General features: G+C 35.9%; 1 protein-coding gene across 1 annotated transcript in view; it reads right to left on the reverse strand.

Moving 5' to 3' along the window:
* Positions 1-2930: 2930 nt before the first annotated feature.
* MOB1B (MOB kinase activator 1B) overlaps positions 2931-22248 on the reverse strand; it is a 60683-nt gene continuing 41365 nt past the window's right edge. The window contains exons 3-6 of the mRNA XM_060012420.1: positions 20857-20950; positions 14662-14795; positions 12409-12572; positions 2931-9808 (exon numbers count right to left, since the gene is read on the reverse strand). Coding sequence (XP_059868403.1) covers positions 9731-9808; positions 12409-12572; positions 14662-14795; positions 20857-20950 — 470 coding nt within the window. The 3' untranslated portion in view covers positions 2931-9730. The remainder of the gene's footprint in view (positions 9809-12408; positions 12573-14661; positions 14796-20856; positions 20951-22248) is intronic.

The following is a 22248-nucleotide window of genomic DNA, read 5'->3' on the forward strand; positions in this document are numbered from 1 at the left end:
CCTAGTAAACAGGCCACTCCCCAGTCTAGAAGTTCCCAAGTTCAAATTGTCTACATAAACCATAGGCCCTATTATTCTTTCCTACCTTACAACCAACATCAGACCTGAAATGCATCAAAAGGTGGAGTAAGAAGAAGGGGGTAAATGGTGAATCTGTTCTCAGAAATAGAAGGCAAAAATCAAAATGTGATTCCATGGGGAACTCTAGGATGAAAACAGAAAAAATCATTTTTTGTAAATTCCCTATTTCATTATGGTAGTATTTTATGTATATTACTTTTGTTTATCCCCACAGTAATTAGTAGCAGGATCCTTGAAATGAAAAAGGCCTGAATACTTGTCATGGGGATGGCAAGGAAGCTGGGGAAGCTACTAGGTTTTTGTTTTGTTTTATTATATTTTGGTCTCACTGAGCAGATTGCGGGATCTTAGTTCCCCAACCAGGGATCAAGCCCAGGCCCCCAGCAATGGAAGCTCGAAGTCCTAACCACTGGACTGCCAGGGAATTCCTGTTACTAGGTATTATACTCCACACCCAAACTTGGGGGAAAAAAAACATGTAATGGTAAGGGTTTTGGCAGCTACTGAGAGAGTAATAAGGCAAGGTAAGTCTCTGAGACCTTCAACAGGAGGAAAGTGGAACTCAGTAAGTCCCATGTGGATCTGACAAAGATGTTTGGGGTTGAGGATTAGAAATCTCCAAGTGTGGTTCCCCCTCCACCAAACCAAACCAGACAAAAAACAACTAAACAAAAACAAAAACCACAAAAGAATTACTTGTATAGTGCAGTGACTGAGAGTTTAAGCACCGGAAAATTAAAGACTGGTTTCAAATCCCAGTTCTGCCAGTGTCTGGCTGTGAGAACTTGAGTTCCTCCAAGCTGAAGAGTGTACCTCAAAAATACAAATGGGGAAACAGGAAACCTAGCTCTTTTACATCAATTTCAGCATAATTTCCCATTATGGAGCATAACCAGTCGATAACACAAGAAAGAGACTAGAGAAAAGCACTCTCAAAAGTACCTCCCTGATTTTTGTCCACAATCCCTTATCTGAAACTCTTGTAGTCAACTGTTTCAGAATTTTTTAAAATTTTGGAATTTATGGGACTTCCCTGGTGGCGCAGTGGATAAGACTCTGCGCTCCCAATGCAGGGGCCTTGGGTTCAATCCTTGTTCGGGGAACTAGATCCCACATGCATGCCACAACTAAGAGTTCACATGCCACAACTAAGGAGCCCACCTGCCACAACTAAGACCTGGCACAACCAAGTAAATAATTTTTTTTTAATTTTGGAATTTAGAAAAGAAATATAGTTATATACCACATATATTATGTAACCATTCCTCACCCTCCTGCAAAAGTGTTAAGTACACTAACATTTTGCAGTGAAACATGTTTTCCCATTAAGTAGAATAAAGGCTATTAACCTCAGATCAGGTTAAGTTTGCAGTGAATTCAAGAAAATACTTTGTTTTCTGAGCGTTTCAGATGTTGGAATTACAGATAAAAGACAGGGTATTAGAGCAGGGGTCCCCAACCCCCTGTTAGAAACCCGGCTGCAAAGCAGGAGGTGAATGGCAGGTGAGCGAGGGAAGCTTCACCTGCCACTCCCCATCACTCCCCATTGCTCGCATTACCGCCTGAACCCCACCCCCGCTCCCCCCGCCCCCTGTCCGTGGAAAAATTGTCTTCCACAAAACCGGTCTCTGGTGCCAAAAAGGCTGGGGACCTCTGTATTAGAGTCAATCAGGTGTGAGCATGCTACCATCTCAACCCTTCCTTGCCAGAAATTTTACTACTCCTTCAAGTTAGGAATTCCTTTTCTCCAGCGGTAATGCTGGTATAACTAAAGAATGAGACAGGGTCTCCTAACTGATAACATACAAGTTTATTAAGAAAACTCTAGGGATTTCCCTGGTGGTCCAGTGGCTAAGACTCCGAGCTCCCAATGCAGGGGGCCCGGGTTCCATCCCTGGTCAGGGAACTAGATAGAGCCCACACGCCCCAAATAAGAGCCCGCATGCGCAACTAAAAAAAAAAAAAAAAATTTTCCGCGTGCCGCAACTAAGACCCGGCACAGCCAAATAAATAAATAAATAAAACTCTAAACCAACTGAGAAAATGAGGACAAAGGCTGAAAAAATAAGAGGTCTTGAACATTGATAAGTAGTGGTTACACGGCCCCTGCATTTGTGTACACCAACCCAACAACTTCTGTAAAAGGATGTTTATCAACTTAATAAACTTGCTTATAAATTTCTACCTGCAACCTTCATTACTACCTAGAAAACAGAAGGATGCAGAAGCCATCATAACAGCAAGATTGGGAGAGTGCTTCCAGCAAGTCTGAAGTGTGACAGCAAAATAACATAGTAGCAGGGCATAGGAGCAAGCCAGCAGCCCTATATTAGCAAAGGAACATATATTTTGCTGCATGCTTGTAAAGGTGAACTTAAGTCATCAAGAAAACATGACACTGTAATCATTATGCTGTTCGTAACAGTATCTATGAAGCATGGCTGTTTAAGCATTAAAGAAATAATTTAGAACCTTTGTTACCAAAATGCATCATTCCATACAATATTATATAGTAAAGAACCATATAAATTCAGTACAGTTGAAGCAAATGAACCTAATTAGTAAAACAGTTAATTTTTATATGTGTATATTTCTTTACATACAGTAGACGCTTTGTACGTACTATACATGCATAATAACAAGGTTTTTTGTTTTTTGTTTTTGCTGTACGCGGGCCTCTCACTGTTGTGGCCTCTCCCGCTGCGGAGCACAGGCTCCGGACACGCAGGCTCAGCGGCCATGGCTCACGGGCCCAGCCGCTCCGCGGCATGTGGGATCTTCCCGGACCGGGGCACGAACCGGTGTCCCCATCATCGGCAGGCGGACTCTCAACCACTGTGCCACCAGGGAAGCCCTAACAAGGTATTTTTTATTAAAGCGTGCAGGCACAGTCCACATCAGCATGGACTAGCATTTTCTACTCCTAGTCTTCATCTCAAATACCAATTAGTGACACTGGGCAACTATGGCTACTACCATCAAAATATTCTCAACCTAATGGTCTAAACACAATTTCCTCTAAACATAAATACCTCTAAATAATGATACTCTAAGAATACTCTAAAATACACATTTCCTTTTGGAACTTAGGTATCAGGGTAAAAGGAGGATTCTCCCATACTGTTTATTCTTTAATGGTCTGTAATGAAGACAAAATATTAGATAAAAGCTTAATGGAAAGGTGAACAAATAATTATTTTGCTAATTATTCTCATGGTAATAGTATATTTAAAGAAAATAAACAAAACCACTGGCCTCAAGGTCAAGCATATTTGGGTTTTCACACCCTAGCGCAAATCAATGACTTCTATAATCTCTAAACTTTAGTTTTCTAGTATAGAAGACACTGAGCCACTAACTTCCAGGGTTGTTGTGAGCATTATAAAAAATAATGCCTAACAAGTTTTAAATGTTCAACATATTTCATATACCTTCAATATTTCTCTAGGAATCTGTACAGTGTGGGAACACCTACAGCAAAAATAAACAGTAATGCAAAGTCAGGATTCATGGCCAAACATAACTATTTATTATTTTTTTAAATAGACATTCAGTTTCTTCCTTTAAAGAAAAAAAACCCTAGAATTTAAATATTTCCAATCCCATGACATACAAGTCTGTATACATTATTTACATCTCTCAATTAAAACATATTACAGATTTTCCGACATTCAGTATCCCCTTTTATTTTTTAGTTCTTACCACACTACATGGTTTGTGGGATCTTAGTTCCCTGACCAGGGATAGAACTTGGGCCTCCAGCAGTGAAAGCGCCAAGTCTTAACCACTGAACTGCCAGGGAATTCCCTCAGTATCTCCTTTTAAAACAAAAACGAGAAAACAGTTGAAGTCTGATCAAAAGTAACTACAATTTGAGTAATCTTGGCACAGTTTACAATATAGCCCCCATGTTGCATTTCATGTTTTAGATTCAGCTACTTTAATAGAGAGAAATTGTCCATCTCCATTAGAGCAGGATCCTGTCTTACTCATTCTCTGCAACAGTTGCGCAGTGTGAATGCTGCCTCATGCTTCCATTTATGGCACTGGCAGTATTCTGGTTTTGTCCTCAGAAATGATTCTATTAAAACTTTAAGTATTCTCATGTTTATTGTATTCTCTCTCAACCTAGATCTCGTGATGCTATTCCTAGATAATTTTTAGTAATAATGTATAGGGAAAGTTCAAATAAAACAAATTTAAGTTTTCCCCACAAGATTAGTGTCCTTACCACCCTAGTATGCATGTACAAAAATAACAAATACAATTTAGTGGCTGTAAAAAACTATTTCCCCTAAAAACAGTTATCTCTGCAGAACAATTTAAGGAGAAAAGTGTTCTTAAAATGAAAATGCAAGAATCTATTTTACAACTTGCACAATTAAGTAAACAAAATGAAAACCTGCAAACCTCTAAGAAACACCCACACATATAAGAATTTAATAATATATAACAGAAATTAAATATTAATAAAAGATTTAAATTTATATCTCTAGTAATCTCAGCTTCAGTGATGTAGTTTAAAGAAAGATATCAACCAAAACCAACCAAAAATGCTTATGTAAATTGTATCATCCAACACTTCAGGTGCAACCTATGTATTGACAGCAATCACTTCAGAATCACTAACAGTGAGGACCTATATAATCAATCTGTTTTGTTTTTCGTCTGTGTGTGTGTGTGTCTGTGTGTGTTGTGAGATAGGGGAGAGAGGAGTATATGGAAAGTCAACACCAGTAAGGAAGTAATTTACCTCCAAGGAGAAGGAGATGACAAGTAAACATAAGTTTGGAAAGGCCAGTGATTTCACTATCTTTGAGGATTCTAATCCAAATTTTTCTATTGTGTAGTATTATATGCAAAAAAGGAAATTTGTATCACACTTGCAAAACTGAGAGTACTCAGTATTTTAATCTGTATTTTCTCTCTTTTGTCAAAATTTAAGTATCAGTTCAGCTACAAGTGGCAGACATGGAGCACAGTTTTATACCTTCAAAATGAATTTTTCTCTATAATTAGCCCATTAAGAGAGCCTCAAAAATTCAAATTGTCTGCAGTCAGAATTGTTATTATATCTTAAAATTAAATTTTTCCATTAAATCATGAAATAGCTTTAGCTCTAAACAGTTATCTCATATACCATTAAACTGACAGCTCAACAACTGTAATTCCTATGGTGAAACTTAATATTATGACAAAATGCTGATATTTAAATCATTTTAGGAGCGGTCCGTATAGATCTAGAATAGTGTTTCTAGGAATTGGTATATTCTTTAATATCCCAGATAAGTTTCAAAATAAGTTAAGTTTTCCTCTTGGTATGCAGTGACATTTTCAAATATACTTCTTGTCTCATATCTTTTAAAAAGACATTCAAAATGTTAAAGTTATAAATCACATATGAAATGATTATACAATTTGAAATATTTTACTGTGACACACAGACTTAAATTCAGCATAATTAATATATAAACTGTATTCCAATTTCTTTTTACAATGATCTCCAGTCTTTAAATTCAAATTGTTCATTTGCGTGAAAATAAGTTTAAAAAAAAAAGCATGGAGGTAAAGCCTGCTGCTTCCTTAAGCTACTTCTATCTTAAATATTGGATCCATTTTTATTTTTAATATACCTTCAATCAAAACTACCCTACAGTACTCAAGATATAATCCAAAAGTTATCAGGAAAATGGACCAAAAATAGAAAATAAGAAAAGGACTTTGGTTTTTTAAACTATTATATTTAACTGTAAGGTAATTAAACTAAATTAAAAAAATAAAACTTGTACATCCAAACAATACTGCCTACTTCAAAGCAGTGACATCAGGAAACTATTTTTTTATTAAATGATGCTACAAATCAGTGCTCAAAACATTCTGTTCTGCAAATTCAGAGCCTATGGCATATTCTTTTGAACTTCCTTAATAGTTTAGTTCTAAGAAAACAGCCAAAGTAGAGTTGTTTTGGTGAATGAGATAGGTCATATTAAGCTTCCAGAAAAGTTTTCAGTGCAACTGAAATGATAAAACAGATTTTCTTGCATAGTCACAAACCAATTCTCAAGGCATCGTTGAAAGTGTTCTAAAAACATTACACCTTTGCAGCATAGCTGGAATAAGTAGTGCTCCCAAAGAAACTACTCTGAAGATCAACTCTCATTTGAGATGTTCAAGGTATGACATATTTATCTTAAAAGGAAGTCCTACAACTTAATAATTTTATCTCACATATTTTACCATTTCAGTGGTTATCAAAAACTCTCTCAGAGAGGGTGTACACAAAGGTATAAAAGAAATCTGTCATTTTGCTATTTTCCCCTAAGCAAGGAAAATGCTAATACATAAAATGCAGTGTGGTGCTTACATGTAAAATATAAATATCCACATTATCGGTAATTCTTGAATATAAGAGATTGTAGTGCTTTATCTTTCCTGATAAGCCAGGCAGTACCTCAGTCTGCGACATATTATACACTAAACATATCTTTTCCTACTTAATTTTATGCTGAACATTTAGCATTTAAAAATGACAAAGGTAGGAAGAGATAGCAATCTAAAATCTTTCAATTTAAGGTAAACTGACCTCCAAAGCCTCTACCAGCTAACACATACTTAATGTTTTAGTGCAGCCTAGTGCCATGGTTTTTATGGAAAACAGAATAATCAAGCCAGTAAATGAAAGCCAGTAGCACCACCTACAGCTAATGGAAAGATTTTCACTCTGTTATTAATTTCTCTCCACCACCATTACACCGTCATTTAAAAGAATTACTAAAACTTGCTTCCTATCAACATTTAACCAAAGCTTTGTGACAATACTATGTTAACTTACTACTTTATATTTTATGCTTTCATCAGCAGATGAGAAAACCAACTTCTGCTTTATATCTCTGTATGAAGAGCAGGGGGGGAAATCATTATCCTGGTTATTTACAAATTAAGAAATCTGGAAAGAAGCCAATAGACATTTATTAGCAAACTATGTTGTAAAACCAAGATTTGATCCTTATTTTATAAAAGGCATCTTACTAATGCTCCTGGGAACCAAACGAATCAAAGCAGCTTTTTATTAAGTCAGTTATTTCTCACATGCTCTGGTGTTTCCCTATTTGCAGCCATGTAACACCATGCACAATGCCAGGCCTCTCCCTGGGAGAATGTCTCTACTTTGTTACCATATATATACACATACATATTTCCTTACTTCCCAATACCTCTGTTTAAAGGAATACTCAGAAGCAGGCACCTGAGATTCTGGCACAGTGATAAGAAACTCCTATCTACATAGAGTGGAAAAGTAAGTCCGACTACTAAACATTAATTTATAATAACATTTGTACAGTGTACTACTGTATAAGGCTTAAATGAGCAAAAACAATGTTTCACTTGTCTCTCCACACTTGGCTATTGCAACCCCTTTATTACTAGGTTGATATGAAGTCAAATGCAGTATTGGAAGACTATTTGAATAATCATATGTTTCATCTTCCTAAATAGATGGTACCCCAAATCACTAGAGGCCAGATTTTGTTTCTGAATCAACCCACAGTGGCTGATATTATATATTTGGATACTAAAAGATTTGTTTTAAGGAAATCAGCTAGTTCTCATTGCAGTTTATAAATAAGTATGACCAATGAATGTCCAATATACTTGCTTCTGCCAGGCTCTCCTGTTACTTTCTACTGTTGGTACTTGGAGAATGATTGCCAGAAATGAGAAAAAGGCAGTTCCTACTGATCATAATTGTAATGGCAGTAAATTGTATCACTATTCTACTTGTTAATGGCAAAAACAAACTGATTTCATTTTAGATTCTTTTGTACTGTTTTTAGTCTATACAATTTCAGAGTAAGACTTCTATTCTACAAGGAAAAAGGTATACATTCCTAACAAAGGAAAAATATATAGTTCTAACTGAAGGAAACAGATTTACCAGAAATGACAAAATTAAAACTGGAAGTCGAAAAAGGATATTTCACAAGAGTAAAACTGAAGTGAAAACTGTTAACATTTATTTTAAAAACTAAGTTTCTGGGGGCTTCCCTGGTGGCGCAGTGGTTGAGAGTCCGCCTGCCAATGCAGGGGACATGGGTTCATGCCCTGGTCCGGGAAGATCCCACGTGCCGCGGAGCAGCTGGGCCCGTGAGCCATGGTCGCTGAGCCTGCGCGTCCAGAACCTGTGCTCCGCAACGGGAGAGGCCGCAACAGTGAGAGGCCCGCGTACCGCAAAAAAAAAAAACAAAAAAACTAAGTTTCTGAACTTTTTACTTATGGGAATAGCTCACCAGAAAGTCATAGCAAAAAAAAAAAAAAAAATGTAAAAGTTATTTACTACTTTAGCACTTTCATTATCTGATATCACTGCAAAGAAAGATTTCCTTTCACAGTGGAAAAATCAGAAGTCAGAATGTTTCAAATTGGGCCAAAGCAAGTAAAGAAGGTACTGTATCATTTTAAAATGACAAACACCAGCTCCATTCACTGAATGGAAATGCTGTAAAGTGATCAATTTCCCCAAAGTCCTTAAATTCCATGTTTATGTCTATATCTAAAATTAGTAATTTATTTTTAACTTCTCATGGAAGTTGATTCCTAAAAGGAAGTCTCTAAGACTTTGCTTACAAGATATTGATTAAAATATTCATGCCATTCTATTCAAGAGTTTTGAGAAAGGACTTTCTTGAACTTGACTCCCTGTACTTAATCCCATCTATAACGCACCATTCAAACTAACCCCCCTGCAAACAAACACACACTCCTATCACCTCCTCTTCAAAGCAGAAGGGGATTCTGCAGATTTATGGCTCATTTGGCAATTGCTAAGAAACCTCACAGTTCAGCATCATCTCTGAAGATGGCAAACCTATATATAACCTGAATTTTTACACCTACAGTGCAGTTAACATGTAGAAAGAAGCCAAAATGTAACCGGTATTACATTTCAACATCTTCAAGTTTCAATATCACAGATATCAAGAGATGGAAAAGACGTGCTTGTAGAACTTTAAGCATCTGTTGAACAGAATTACTATCAATATCAAAAATAATTAAGAAATACTAATTTTTTATGCTCTACATGCACACCTTTACAAACTGTGTTTCTTTAATGTAGTAAAAGCTGGAGATCACCAATTTAGGTAAACTATGGCTTTTATCAATAGGTATTTTGAAACATGCATCAGTAAGTGCCCTGGGTAGTAATCCTAATATTGTTTCAAGCCCTGTTCAGTTCTATGTCTGTGCTTTGCACCTCAGAAATGAGCCTGCCAAGGCACTTAAAAACATAAGACTTTTGGGGACTTCAAAAATCAACCACAATTTACACAACGGAGAACCCCCATCCATCGGCAGTCCAATCAATAAGCATTTCTTTCAACATATAGTATTATCAAAAATTCCCCAAGTTAGAAAAAATACTGTATGCCACTAAGACAAAATTTACCCCTATCAACTGAATAGAGAATGGTTCTTGCCTTCCTCTAGCCATAGTATACGGTTTCATTTATTCAGAATAAAGAAAAAGGAACCCAAACAAGCCCCCCAAACCTAACATAAAAACAACCAAGATAAAAATAAAATAAAACAAAATCCAAATGCACTCCACACAGCTTCATTTGAGGAATAATTTGCACACATCTGCATTCTTTTATCTGTCCTTTGAGGTGAGTTTTTCGATCAGTTCCTGGAGTGGTGCAAGTTCTCTTCTGTCAATAAGGTTGAATTCCTATGTATGACAAAGCCAGAAGAAATAGCAGAAACATTATTTACATCTCATTCCAAAACAGATTTCCATTAACATTTGTTGGAAATTAGCTTTTAAAGTAAATAAAAGTCAAATCTTTTTTTCAAGAAAACTTTTTCTATTCCTTACCTCTGTGTCTTACGCAAATCACTTAACCACTTCTGATATTATATTTTACATCTGTAATAATATTAGGGTAAATTACCTCATAAGATTATTATGGGGACTAAATGTGATACTGTATGTTAACCACTTCATGTAATCCCTGGCACAAAGTAAACGCTCAATAAATGGGAGTTGCTGCTTCCTGTTAAAAGGAATAACCAGGGCACCATTTAGATATAGTCAACCAAGCAGGGATCAAAAAAAATCTCAGGCAAATTTCAGCATTATATGAAGAGTAAAAAAGTTAGTTTATGTTATTAACTAACGTATCTGCAAGCTACCATATAATGTGGTATGAGAATAACATGAATAATGTGGAGTCCATAAATGATAAGTAAATCCTGTAAAGAACAAATAAGAAAGCCTGGATTTAAATTGTGCTTCTTTAGAAGTTCTACCACTGTCATTCTGAAATTCAATTATGAATAGATTTCCCCTGAACTATAAATTATAAGGCTAATAAAAAGTGGCTGTTCGTGGAGCGGCTAGGCCCGTGAGCCATGGCCGCTGAGCCTGAGCGTCAGGCTCCGCAACGGGAGAGGCCACAACAGCGAGAGGCCCACGTACCGCAAAAAAAAAAAAAAAAAAAAGCTGTTGATACTTCTGATCTTTTGATATTCTGCCACAGTGGGGCATTCTGAGGTCACAATTTCACTCATTTATTAGCATCCATCACGTGCCAAGCACTGCAGTAAGTACTAGGAAGGCATTAAGGGGCACTCAATAGCAAGTCTACCACTAAGACTTGCGGGGTCTGGACCAATAGCACAAATGGATATATATCACATGACTAAATTACTGTATTTTACATTAAGCTAATATATTGTTATATATGTTCGATTCTCCTACCTTAACAAACACACCATAGTAGCCAGGAAAGCAGATTCAAATTTAGAATTCTTAAGACTCCCAGTCTACATTGGAAAGTAGTGACATGAGGAGAGCCAGTCCCTGGCCCTCAGCAAACCTCCCTGATCTACCAAACCACAGCTCCATCCTGTATTTCAATGGGTCTCACATGCAGGAGTGTGGACACCCTGACAAGCTTATAAAGGCAATGTCCACACACACTCACCAACAGCTGCCATCTGGCTATCCCTTAGGTCTGGCTATCAGAGATATGACCTTCCCTTAAAAGTACGGACCAAAGGAAAAGATCCATGCAAACCCTGGCAATACACTTGAGACCATGTGGGTAGGGAGTTCTGAATCTCAGGTATCCAAGCACATACCAGAAGGGATCTATGTAGGTATGTCCTTGGCCCTATGGACTTCTCACTCCATGCAGGAGTATGGGCAAGGGCCAGAGCAGAACTTCTAAATTGTGAGGCCCAGGGCAGAGGCCACTCTCACTCAAAGAAGCGGTAATACTGTATAACTAATGGACCCGCCTTTAAGAAGGTCACAGTGTCCTGAGATGAAACTAGGCTCAGATGTGGTAAATGCAACGTATCAATCCCTTACTATTTTGCTAGGAGTTGGGAGATACAGTGTACTTTAAGATCATATAATAAGGTAAAACTAATAAACCTTCTGGTGGGAGAATATCCTCTCCCAAACCACTAAAACCTCAAGCAATCATGTTCTGCCTAAACCAAAGCACAGATGCAAATTTTAGGATAACATTTTGTTTCTATTGGTGTCTATAGATGGGATACCATAGTAAAATAATTGCTCAGGGCAACAGTTTTGGCAAGTTACTATCTCCTAAAATTTGTTTATATAGGTGAAATTAAGATACAAAATGTGTATCCCCATTATGAGGAGTGTGTATAGAGGGAAAATAAACACATTTTTCTTTGTGGAGATGGGGCATGGGAAAGGTATTTATAAGTTTATGCCCACAGATATACAAAAACAACACAGATTCAAGCTTTGGACTGCTCCTGCCTACCCTCTCCCTTCTCCAAACTCCACCAAAAAACAGCTGCTCAGCTTCTGCATTTCTACCTCTTTTTCACTCCTACCTTTTAGTTCTCTAATTATTATAGCAGGACAAGAATAGCCTCACTCCTTTTAGTCTACATCTCTAAGGCCCATTCTCTGAGAAATAAAGAGAGAAGGAAGAGGAGGTCAACTAAGGATTCAGATCAAAAGTTAATGGACCTGGCTCCCCTGGTGGCGCAGTGGTTGAGAGTCCGCCTGCCGATGCAGGGGACATGGGTTCGTGCCCTGGTCCGGGAAGATCCCACATGCCACGGAGCGGCTGGGCCCGTGAGCCATGGCCGCTGAGCCTACGCGTCCTGAGCCTGTGCTCCGCAATGGGAGAGGCCCACGTACCACAAAAAAAAAAAAAGAGGATGAAGACTAGAGAGATATAGCAAATTTTATCCTGACAGTATGGATGTAGTATTCACCTCATAACTCTGTAGATAACTGCTTTTTCTGAGCAAAAAAGATCTCCTAATCCAACTTACCTGGACAAAAAAAATAAAGTGCTTGAAAGATGTATTGAGATGTGCTTCCTCCTGCAGCTGGATGACAGGGTCAAAATGCTGATGATAAATGTGAGCATAAACCCTAAAGAGGCGTTTGAGTATAGTTTTTGCCACAGACATGAAATTCTTCGGAAACGGGACACCTAGTAAATAGATAAACAACCCCCTCTATTAACAAGAAGAGAACAAGGCATTATCAGCAAATGGCAATATAAATTACCAAGACAAGGCTGAAAATAATAAGTATTTATGAATTACTACTTAAAATACCCATTGTACTTTTCAAAAGTTCTCAAAATATCATGAATGAAAATAAACTTCAATGCTTCTATGGAATAAGAATTTGTCTTCAGTTTAGCCCTTTAGGCCTCTAATATACCACCACTTTACCAAAATGAAACAAATGTCTAAGATGGTAATGGAGCTAAAATGCATATTCAGATCCTCAGGTTTCTTATGCTGAACACAAATAATGTATCACTATGTTTAGTTTTGTTTAAAATGCCTGCAATACATTTTCAGATTTTTTTCTACGGAAATTATTTCATTACTACACCAGGTCTACATTTACCCTGAAATTAGCTGCAGTCTCTGCTCAATTAGACTTGTTTTATGAATTAGAGCACTTTTACAGCATTAAATACAAAACTAGAAAAATACAAAAGTCTACATCCGTTGTTAAAGTGGCTAAATGATCCAGATTTACACAAGGCAAATGACACAAGGCAAATACTGGTACTACTGGGTTCAATGTCATCACATTGCCTACTGCCCATTTAAAAATATTATAGATCACATTATAGATCACATTATAAAACATTATAGATCACAAGAAAACATAAGACATTTTGGGGTACATAAGTGTCTCCCAAAATGAAGGGACACTATATAAAATAGTATGCTTACATTACACACTTCAAAAATGTCAGTGTCATGAAAAGACCAAAAAAGCCTGAGAAATACACATATTCCACACTAAAGGGGGCTAAAGAGACATGACACTGAATGAAAACAAATGTCAAAGATTTTCTTTTGCTCTAAAGGATATTATTGGGAAATTTTGAAAAATCTGAATAAGATTTGTAAATTAGACAGTAGTATTGTACTGGTGTTAATTTCCTGATTCTGACAGTTACACTGTGATTTTTCTAAGGAAATACACATTGAAGCACATACAGATAAAGGTCCATCATAATTGCAACTTACTCTCAAACAGTTCAGGAAAAAGAAAAGAATGTGGAGTGGGGAAGGAGGGAGAGAGAGAGTGAAAGCAAATGTGTTAAAATGTTGGCAACTAAAAAATCTGGAAGAAGGATATATAGGGATTGTTTGCACAATTCTTACAAATTTTCTAGAAGTCTGAAATTGGGTTAAAAGTTAAAAATTATGTTATGAAGATAAAAGATAAGATGAGGGCACTTATCCCAAACCATTACTATGTATATAAGTAATGCAGTCTTGAAAAATAGACCTTTCATTACAAAGGCTCCAAAGTAGTTAAAGCATTCAATGAATGTGTTTAAAACAAGCCATAACAACAGCAACTATTTACATTGCTGTCTCCTCCACTATATCCTTCTCCCCAAAACTAAAAAAGCATAAAATACACTCAAAAAGTTGAAAAGAGCAAATTCTTAATTTTTTCAGAAAACACGGTTGTAAGGAATTTGACACAGTAAAGTCATATGAACTGTCTAAATGTAAATAATTTCCACTTGAAAGGTCAGCCCTTTAAAAGGTCAGCATATATAAAAGTCACTCAGTTGATAAGAGGCCAACCTGTCAAATCTTGTTTTCTTCTCACCTAGCCTGATTTCACAGCCTGCAAGGTTCACACGTGGGTCATGAATACAAATGCCCTCTTTGCCACAAATATAAGGTAAAACTGTTTTGAAGTCATATAAACTCCCTTCCTAAACAAGAAATGGATATGACTGCAGCAGATGATACTGGCTGCTTACCCAATGACCAGTCTCTTTTTTCCCTAACACAGACCAGATTTGTTACTATCCAAGATATACCGATCTTCTTACTGTTTAAAATTATAGGGAGGTTTACCTAATGTTCATGATAAACTTGGTATGAAAAAGATAGACACTTTCAAGTACATAAGATTAGCAATATTTTGATAGGTATGGTAATTTAACATGGTTCCTGGAATAGAGAGGCAATAAGCCCTAGAAACGCATGAAATTACATAAATCATGATGGATCCCAGTTAAACAATTATACCAATTTTTGATGGAAATAATGTCTCATCATCCAACTGGTCCTGAACCCAAGTCATCAGGTAATCAATGTACTTTGGTGCAGAGCACTTAATAGGCTTCTTTATGTTTGTTCCATCTGCCCAATGATACTCATATCTGTATTGGAAAGATAAAAAGTACACAGAACATCAGTGTATACCTATATATAATGTGTAAGTTTTTATATTACATATATATGTTTATTAGGAATGTATTCAGGATGTATTTTAATCTCTTCCTCCAAAAAAAGATTTTTTGCATTTGGCACTTAAATTTAGCATTTTAAAATTGCTATTGGACTATTTTGCATTTATCAGGATACAAACTAAGCAGATCCCACCAAACCCATTTTTTGTGAGCTTTCCTTCATACATAGCAGTTATATTTTAGAATCACACATAGTATAAACTGCTATAGTAGAAACCCTAAGTTTACTTCCCACTTCTATGATGACCATCTTTAATCTTTATGATTATTGTTTTCTTCCTCAAAAACCGTTTCTCCTTACGCAGTACAATTCTTTTTAACTTGGGGCTTTAAATTTTGGGTTAAGACTAGAGAATGACATGGAAGCGCCTAAGTAAGATTAATGAAAAAGAGAATGATTCAATATTTGAGTACATTTGGCTGAGGAGCTAAACATGTCTTTGAGGAAAATTGGCAACCCAAATAAAGATGCCTATAGTATCTAGGTATTAACCAGACACTAGCCTTTGGTATAATAAACATTTAATGTGCACCTACCATGTGAGTAATACTGTGTCAAGGAATACTGTTCTTGAACAACGGACACTAAAATGAAAGACACTTTCCCTGTTCTCAAGGAAAAAGACTAGTAGAGAAGACAGACTTGTAAATTAGTATGTAAAAACAGTACAACAGAATGCTAATGGAGTTAATTAAACAAACACACACACATACAACCACAACCTGATTTTTTTTTTTTTTTTGCGGTACGCGGGCCTCTCACTGCCGTGGCCTCTCCCGTTGCGGAACACAGGCTCCGGACGCGCAGGCTCAGCGGCCATGGCTCACGGGCCCACCCGCTCCGCGGCATGTGGGATCTTCCCAGACCGGGGCACGAACCCGTGTCCCCTGCATCGGCAGGCAGACTCCCAACCACTGCGCCACCAGGGAAGCCCACACAACCTGACTTTTAAGACAAGGAATAAGCATGCAGCTGAAACTCCATGTACAAAATTATCTAAACTGAACTAGCATTTAGTTTTTTAGTTTCTGAAGGTTACCTCTGCCACTTAGCTTCTCTCTTTGAATCAATTGTGTTTTTATAATCTTGTCCCAGAGTTTGGACTAACGTAATGATAGGTGATTAAGCCTAGCAAAGGAGCTGGAAGAAAATATAATGGAAAAATACTACAGGGTATTTTAAACATTGAAAAGTATCTTGAGATAGAATAACAAGGATGCTTTCTATTTAATCATAGTTACTTACACTTGAACAGTAAATCTTAAACAGGATACACCTGAATAAATATTCTGACAGCATACCAACCCTGGGAAACAGGGATGAATGTCAAGTCTACTTTGAAGGTCTCCAAGAGGAGATTCCCCAACATTTCTTGGCATCCTGTTCTACTATTTAATCACTTTCACAGTCAAGATATTCTTCCTAACATAAAACAAAAGTCTCAAGTGTGACTTAAGCCTCTTCTTGTTTGAGCCTCTTAGGAGACAGAGAACATGAATGGTAGGACTTCTGGCCATCCTTACTTAGTCTTCATTTAAAGACAGGAACTCATCCATGTTTTTTCCCTTATGTTATGAAGCCTCAATGTTTTTGCATTTCTCTCACAATCATGTTTTTCATTTTGTTAATGATTCTCAGGTGTTCCCTATTCATTTTTAAATGCAGAAGTCAAAAGCAGGCACAGTAAACCAAAAAATCATTTTCAATATCCTGAAGCTTTATAAACAATACTAATATTCAATGTCCTAAGGTTTTTTGAAAAATAAAACAACTGCATATTGCTTATACTTCTAGAGTTTATAACTATGATTCCCTGATTCTTTCCTTTTCTTTTGTCATGTTTATACTTAATGATGACTTCATATTCTAACTCTATTTTGCACCCACTGCTTTTTTTATTCCACCTTTGACAGACCATTGTCTTTGAAATTTATTTCTGTCATCATGGTATGAACTTATAAACTACAAATTCCAAAATGTTCATTTCTTGGTTAATAACGATAATAAATAGTAACTGAGAAACCACTTCAAGAAAAAAAGTGCAAAAAATACTAACAGGTGGGGTCTAAACAACATGCTACCCAGTAACCAATGGGTCCCTGAAGAAATCAAACAGGAAATCAAAAAATACCTGGAGACAAATGAAGACAAAAACATAATGATCCAAAATATATGGGATGCAGCAAAAGCAGTTCTAAGAGGGAATTTTATAGTAATACAAGCCTACCTCAGGAAATAAGAAAAATCTCAAATAAACAATCTAAGCTTATACCTAAAGTAACTAGAAAAATGGAACAAACAAAACCCAAAGTTAGAAGGGAAGAAATCATGAGGAATAGAGCATAATTAAATGAAATAGAAACTAATAATAATAATAAAATAAATAGAAAAGACCAATGAAACTAAGAGCTGGCTCTCAGAAAAAATAAACAAAATTGATAAAACCAAACAAATAATATCAGAAATGAAAGAAGAGAAGTTACAAACAATACCACAGAAGTACAAATGATCATAAGAGATTACTACAAACAATTATAGCCAGTCAAATGGACAACCTAGAGGAAATGGATAAATTCCTAGAAACATGCAATCTCCCAAAACTGAATCGGGAAAAAATTGAAAATATGAACAGATGGATTACCAATAATGAAACTGAATCAGTAATTTTAAAAAAACCCAAAAACTCATAACAAACAAAAGTCAAGGACCGAACAGCTTCACAGGTGAATTCTACCAAACATTTAAAGAGTTATATTACCTTCTACCAAACATTTAAAGAGTTATATTACCTATGTTTCTCAAACTATTCCAAAAAAATTGAAGAGGAAGGAAAACTTCTGAACTCATTCTATGAGGCCAGCATCACTTTGACCAAAATCAGACAAATCACCACATAAAAAGAAAATTTCAGGCCGATATCACCAATGAACATAGGTGCAAAAATCCTCAACAGAATATTAGCAAACCAAATCCAACAATACTTTAAAAGGATCATAAACCATGATCAAGCAGGACTTATCCCAGGGATGCAAGGATGATCAATATCTACAAGTCAATCAACATGATACACCACATTAACAAACTGAAAAATAAAAATCATATTATCATCTCAACAGATACAGAAAAAAGCCTTTGACAAAATTCAACATCCATTTATGATTAACAAAAACTCTCAAAACAGTGGGCTTAGAGGGAACATACTCAACATAATAAGGCCATATATGACAAACCCACAGCCAACATTATACTCAATGGTGAAAAGCTGAAAGGATTTCCTGTAAGATCAGGAACAAGACAAAGATGCCCACTCTCACCATTTTTATTCAACATAGTATTGGAAGTCCTAGCCAAAACAGACAAAAAAAGGAAATAAAATGAATCCAGATTGGAAAGGAAGAAGTAAAACTGTCACTGTCATTGCAGATAACATGATACTATACATAGAAAATCCTAAGGATGCTACCAGAAAACTACTAGAGATCATCAATGAATTCAATAAAGTTGCAGGATACAAAATTAATACACAGAAACCTGTTGCATTTCAACACACTAATAGTGAACTATCAGAAAGATAAATTTAAACAATCCCATTTACAACTGCATCAAAAAGAATAAAATACCTAGGAATAAATCTAACCAAAAAAGTACAAGACTTGTACTCTGAAAACTTTAAGATATTTATGAGAGAAATGGAAAAACACACAAACATATGGAAAGATATAACATGCTCACAGACTGGAAGAATTATTATTTTTAAAATGACCATACTACCCATGGCCATCTACAGATTCAAGGCAATCTTTATCAAAATAAAGTGGCATTTCTCACAGAACTAGAACACGTTAATTCTGAAATTTGTACAGAAACATAAAAGACTCCAAATAGCCAAAGCAATCTTGAGAAAGAAGAACAAAGCTGAAGGTATCACACTGCCTACTTCAAACATACATATAGTATACTATAGCTATACTACAAAGCTATAGTAATCAAAACAGTATAGTACAAGCACAAAAGGAGAAACACAGATTAATGGAATAGAATATAGACAGCCCAGAAACAAACTTACACTTAAACGGTCAATTAATCTGCCAAGGAAGCAAAAATATACAACAGGGGAAAAGAGACAGCCCTTTCAATAAATGATGTTGGGAAAACTGGAGAGCTATATGTAAAAGAATAAAACTGGACTACTTTCTCACACCATGTACAAACATAAGCTAAAATAAAAATGAGGGACTTCCCTGGTGGTCCAGTGGTTAAGACTCCACACTCCCAATGCAGGGGGCCCGGGTTCAAGCCCTGGTCAGGGAACTAGATCCCGCATGCCACAACGAAGAGCCCACATGCCACAAGTAAAAGATTCCACAGGCCACAACTAAAGATCCTGCATGCTGCAACAAAGATCCCGCATGCCACAACTAAGACCTGGAGCAGCCAAATAACAAATATTTTTAAAAATAAATAAATAAAATAAAATAAAAATAAATTAAAGATTTAAATGTAAGAACTGAAACCATAAAATTTCTAGGAGAAAACTCTTTGAAATCAGTCTTAGCAATATTTTTTGGATCTGTCTTCTCAGGCAAGGGAAATAAAAGCAAAAATAAATAAATGGTACCACATTAAACTAAAAAGGTTTTGCACAGTATGGAAACTATCAACAAAATGAAAAGGTAGCCTACTGGATGGGAGAAGATATTTGCAAGTGATATATCCAATAAGGGGTTAATATACAAAATATACAAAGAACTCATACAGTTCTACATCATAAATAAATAAACAACCCAATTAAAAAACGGGCAGAGGACCTGAATAGACATTTTTCCCAAAGACATACACATGGCCAAGAGACACATGAAAAGATGCTCAACCTCACCAATCATGAAGGAAATGCAAATTAAAACCACAATGAGATACTTCTCACACCTGTTAGAATGGCTATTATCAAAAAGACAACAAATACCAAGTATTGGCAAGGATGTGACCAAAAGGGAACCCTCATGCACTGTTGGTGGAATTGCAAATTGGTGCACCCAGTATGGAGAAAAGTATAGAGGTTCTTCAAAATATTTAAAATAGAACTGCCATAAGATCCAGCAATTTCTTTTCTGGGTATTTACCCAAAGAAAACAAAAACATTAATTTGAAAAGACATATGCAACCCGTTTTTCATTGCAGCATTATTTTCAGTACCTAAAATATGAAAGTAATTTAAGTGTCCATCAACAGATGAATGAAGATGATGTGGGGTGTGTGTGTGTGTGTGCGCGCGCGCGCGCACACACACACACACACACACACACAACGGAATATTACTTAGCCATAAAAAAGGGAAAGAAATCTTGCCCTTTGCGACAACACGGATGGATCTAGAGGGTATTACACTAAGTAAAATAAGTCAGGCAGAATAAAACAAACACCATATGATCTCATTTACATGTGAAATCTAGAAAACAAACACAGATACAGCACACAGAGGGGTGGTTGCCAGAGGGGAGCGGGGTGGGAATAGAGCAAAATAGGTGAAAGATATTTAAAGATACAAACCTCCAATTATAAAATAAATAAGTCATGGGAATATAATATTCAACATAAGGAGTATGGTCAATAACACTGTAATAACTTTGTATGGGAACAGATGGTTAGTAGACTTATCATGATGATCATTTCATAATGTATGGAAATGTCAAATCACTATGCAATACACCTGAAACTAACATAATATTGTATATCAACTATATTTCGATTTTAAAAAAATATTTGGATAGAGAGGCATAAGCAAACAGAAAAAAGGCAGGATGGAGGACAATACAATAGGGAGGACTATAAAGCTCAGGCTAAGGAATCTAGTCATTGGTAAATCACTGAAGGAGATGCTAAATACAGAAATTATAAGGTCAAAAATTTTCTTCTTATCTAAGAACTGTATGATAAAGTAAAAATGAGAACTGATCATGAATCATGTCTTACTTTGGGCCAGCTGACATCACTGGACAACTTTCTTCTGTACAAAAATCTGTGATTGTTCCATAAAGCATGTTGATCTGATTGAAGAAATCTACAGCTGCAAAGCAAACATCAGTTATAAGTAAAAGGTTAAATTTTAGTTTTACTCAAACAATCTTTTATTGCAGCAGAATCTCAGCTCTATCAGTGTTCTTTCCTCAACAAAGAACAGGTGAAAAGAATACAAACAAACAATATTTGCCTCACTGAATTTAGGAGCTTCTGTTTATTAAGTGACTCCCTTAAGAGAATAAAAAGGCAAGCAAGAGTGGGAGAAATTATTTGCAACACATATAATCAATAAAGATCTTATATTCAGAATATATAAAGAACTTCTATAGATCACTTAGAAAAAGGCAACACCATAATAAAATGTGAGACAGTTTCTGAGTCTATTGGTTATCTCTATGGAAAAGAATAAAACTTGACTCTTCACTCACACAATACCTGAAAAGCAATTCCAAGTGGATCATACATCTAAATGTGAAAGGCAAGACAATAAAGTTTAAAAGAGCACAGAAAAATATGTCCATGAACTTTGGCATGCAAATATTGCTTAAGAAGAGCACAGAAAGCACCAGTCATAAAGGAATAGTTTTCTATATGTTTCACTGGAAAACTGTTATTCCTTGTTTTTTTATAATTTTTATTCTACTCATAATTTTTTTATATTGACCTCAAAGCCAACAAGTTTATTAAATTTACCTATTCATAATAATAGTGATGGTGTAGTAATAAAATCATGGTCTTTTGGTTTTTCAACATTCATTCATGCTGGCTATGAACATAAATGTTGTTTCTTCCTTTCCAGTTATTATTATCTTTTATTCTTTTTCCTGCCTTACGGCATTGGCTAAGACTCCAGGAAAGTGGTGATGGTGACTAACCTTAACTCATTCTTAATCTGAGAAAAAACGTCAACATTTCATGATCAAATATGATGTTTGCTTTATCTTTTTTGTAGATATGCTTTATCAGAAAAAAGTTCTCAACTTTTACTTCGTAAGTTTATTACGAATTGATTTTAAATTTTACCAGATGTTTTTTCTGCTTATACAGAGATGATCATACGATTTCTTCCTCTTCCTTTATTTTGGCTAATGCGGTGAATTACAACTGATTTGCAAGTGTTAAGCCAACCTTGTATTCTAGGAATAAGAACAATTTGGTCATGATGTGTTATAATTTTTTTAAGTATTGCTAGATTCAATCTGCTAATATTTTTATTAGGATTTTTACATCTAAGTTCATAAGTTAGATGACCTGGTTTCCTTTCTTATATGTCCACATAGAACTCATAATACTAGTATTTTCTTTCCACATAAAAGCTTTAGAAAGACTGGTGTTCTTTCTATC

Source organism: Delphinus delphis, chromosome 5 (genome assembly GCF_949987515.2).
Source record: "Delphinus delphis chromosome 5, mDelDel1.2, whole genome shotgun sequence".
NCBI classification, from domain to species: Eukaryota; Metazoa; Chordata; class Mammalia; order Artiodactyla; family Delphinidae; genus Delphinus; species Delphinus delphis.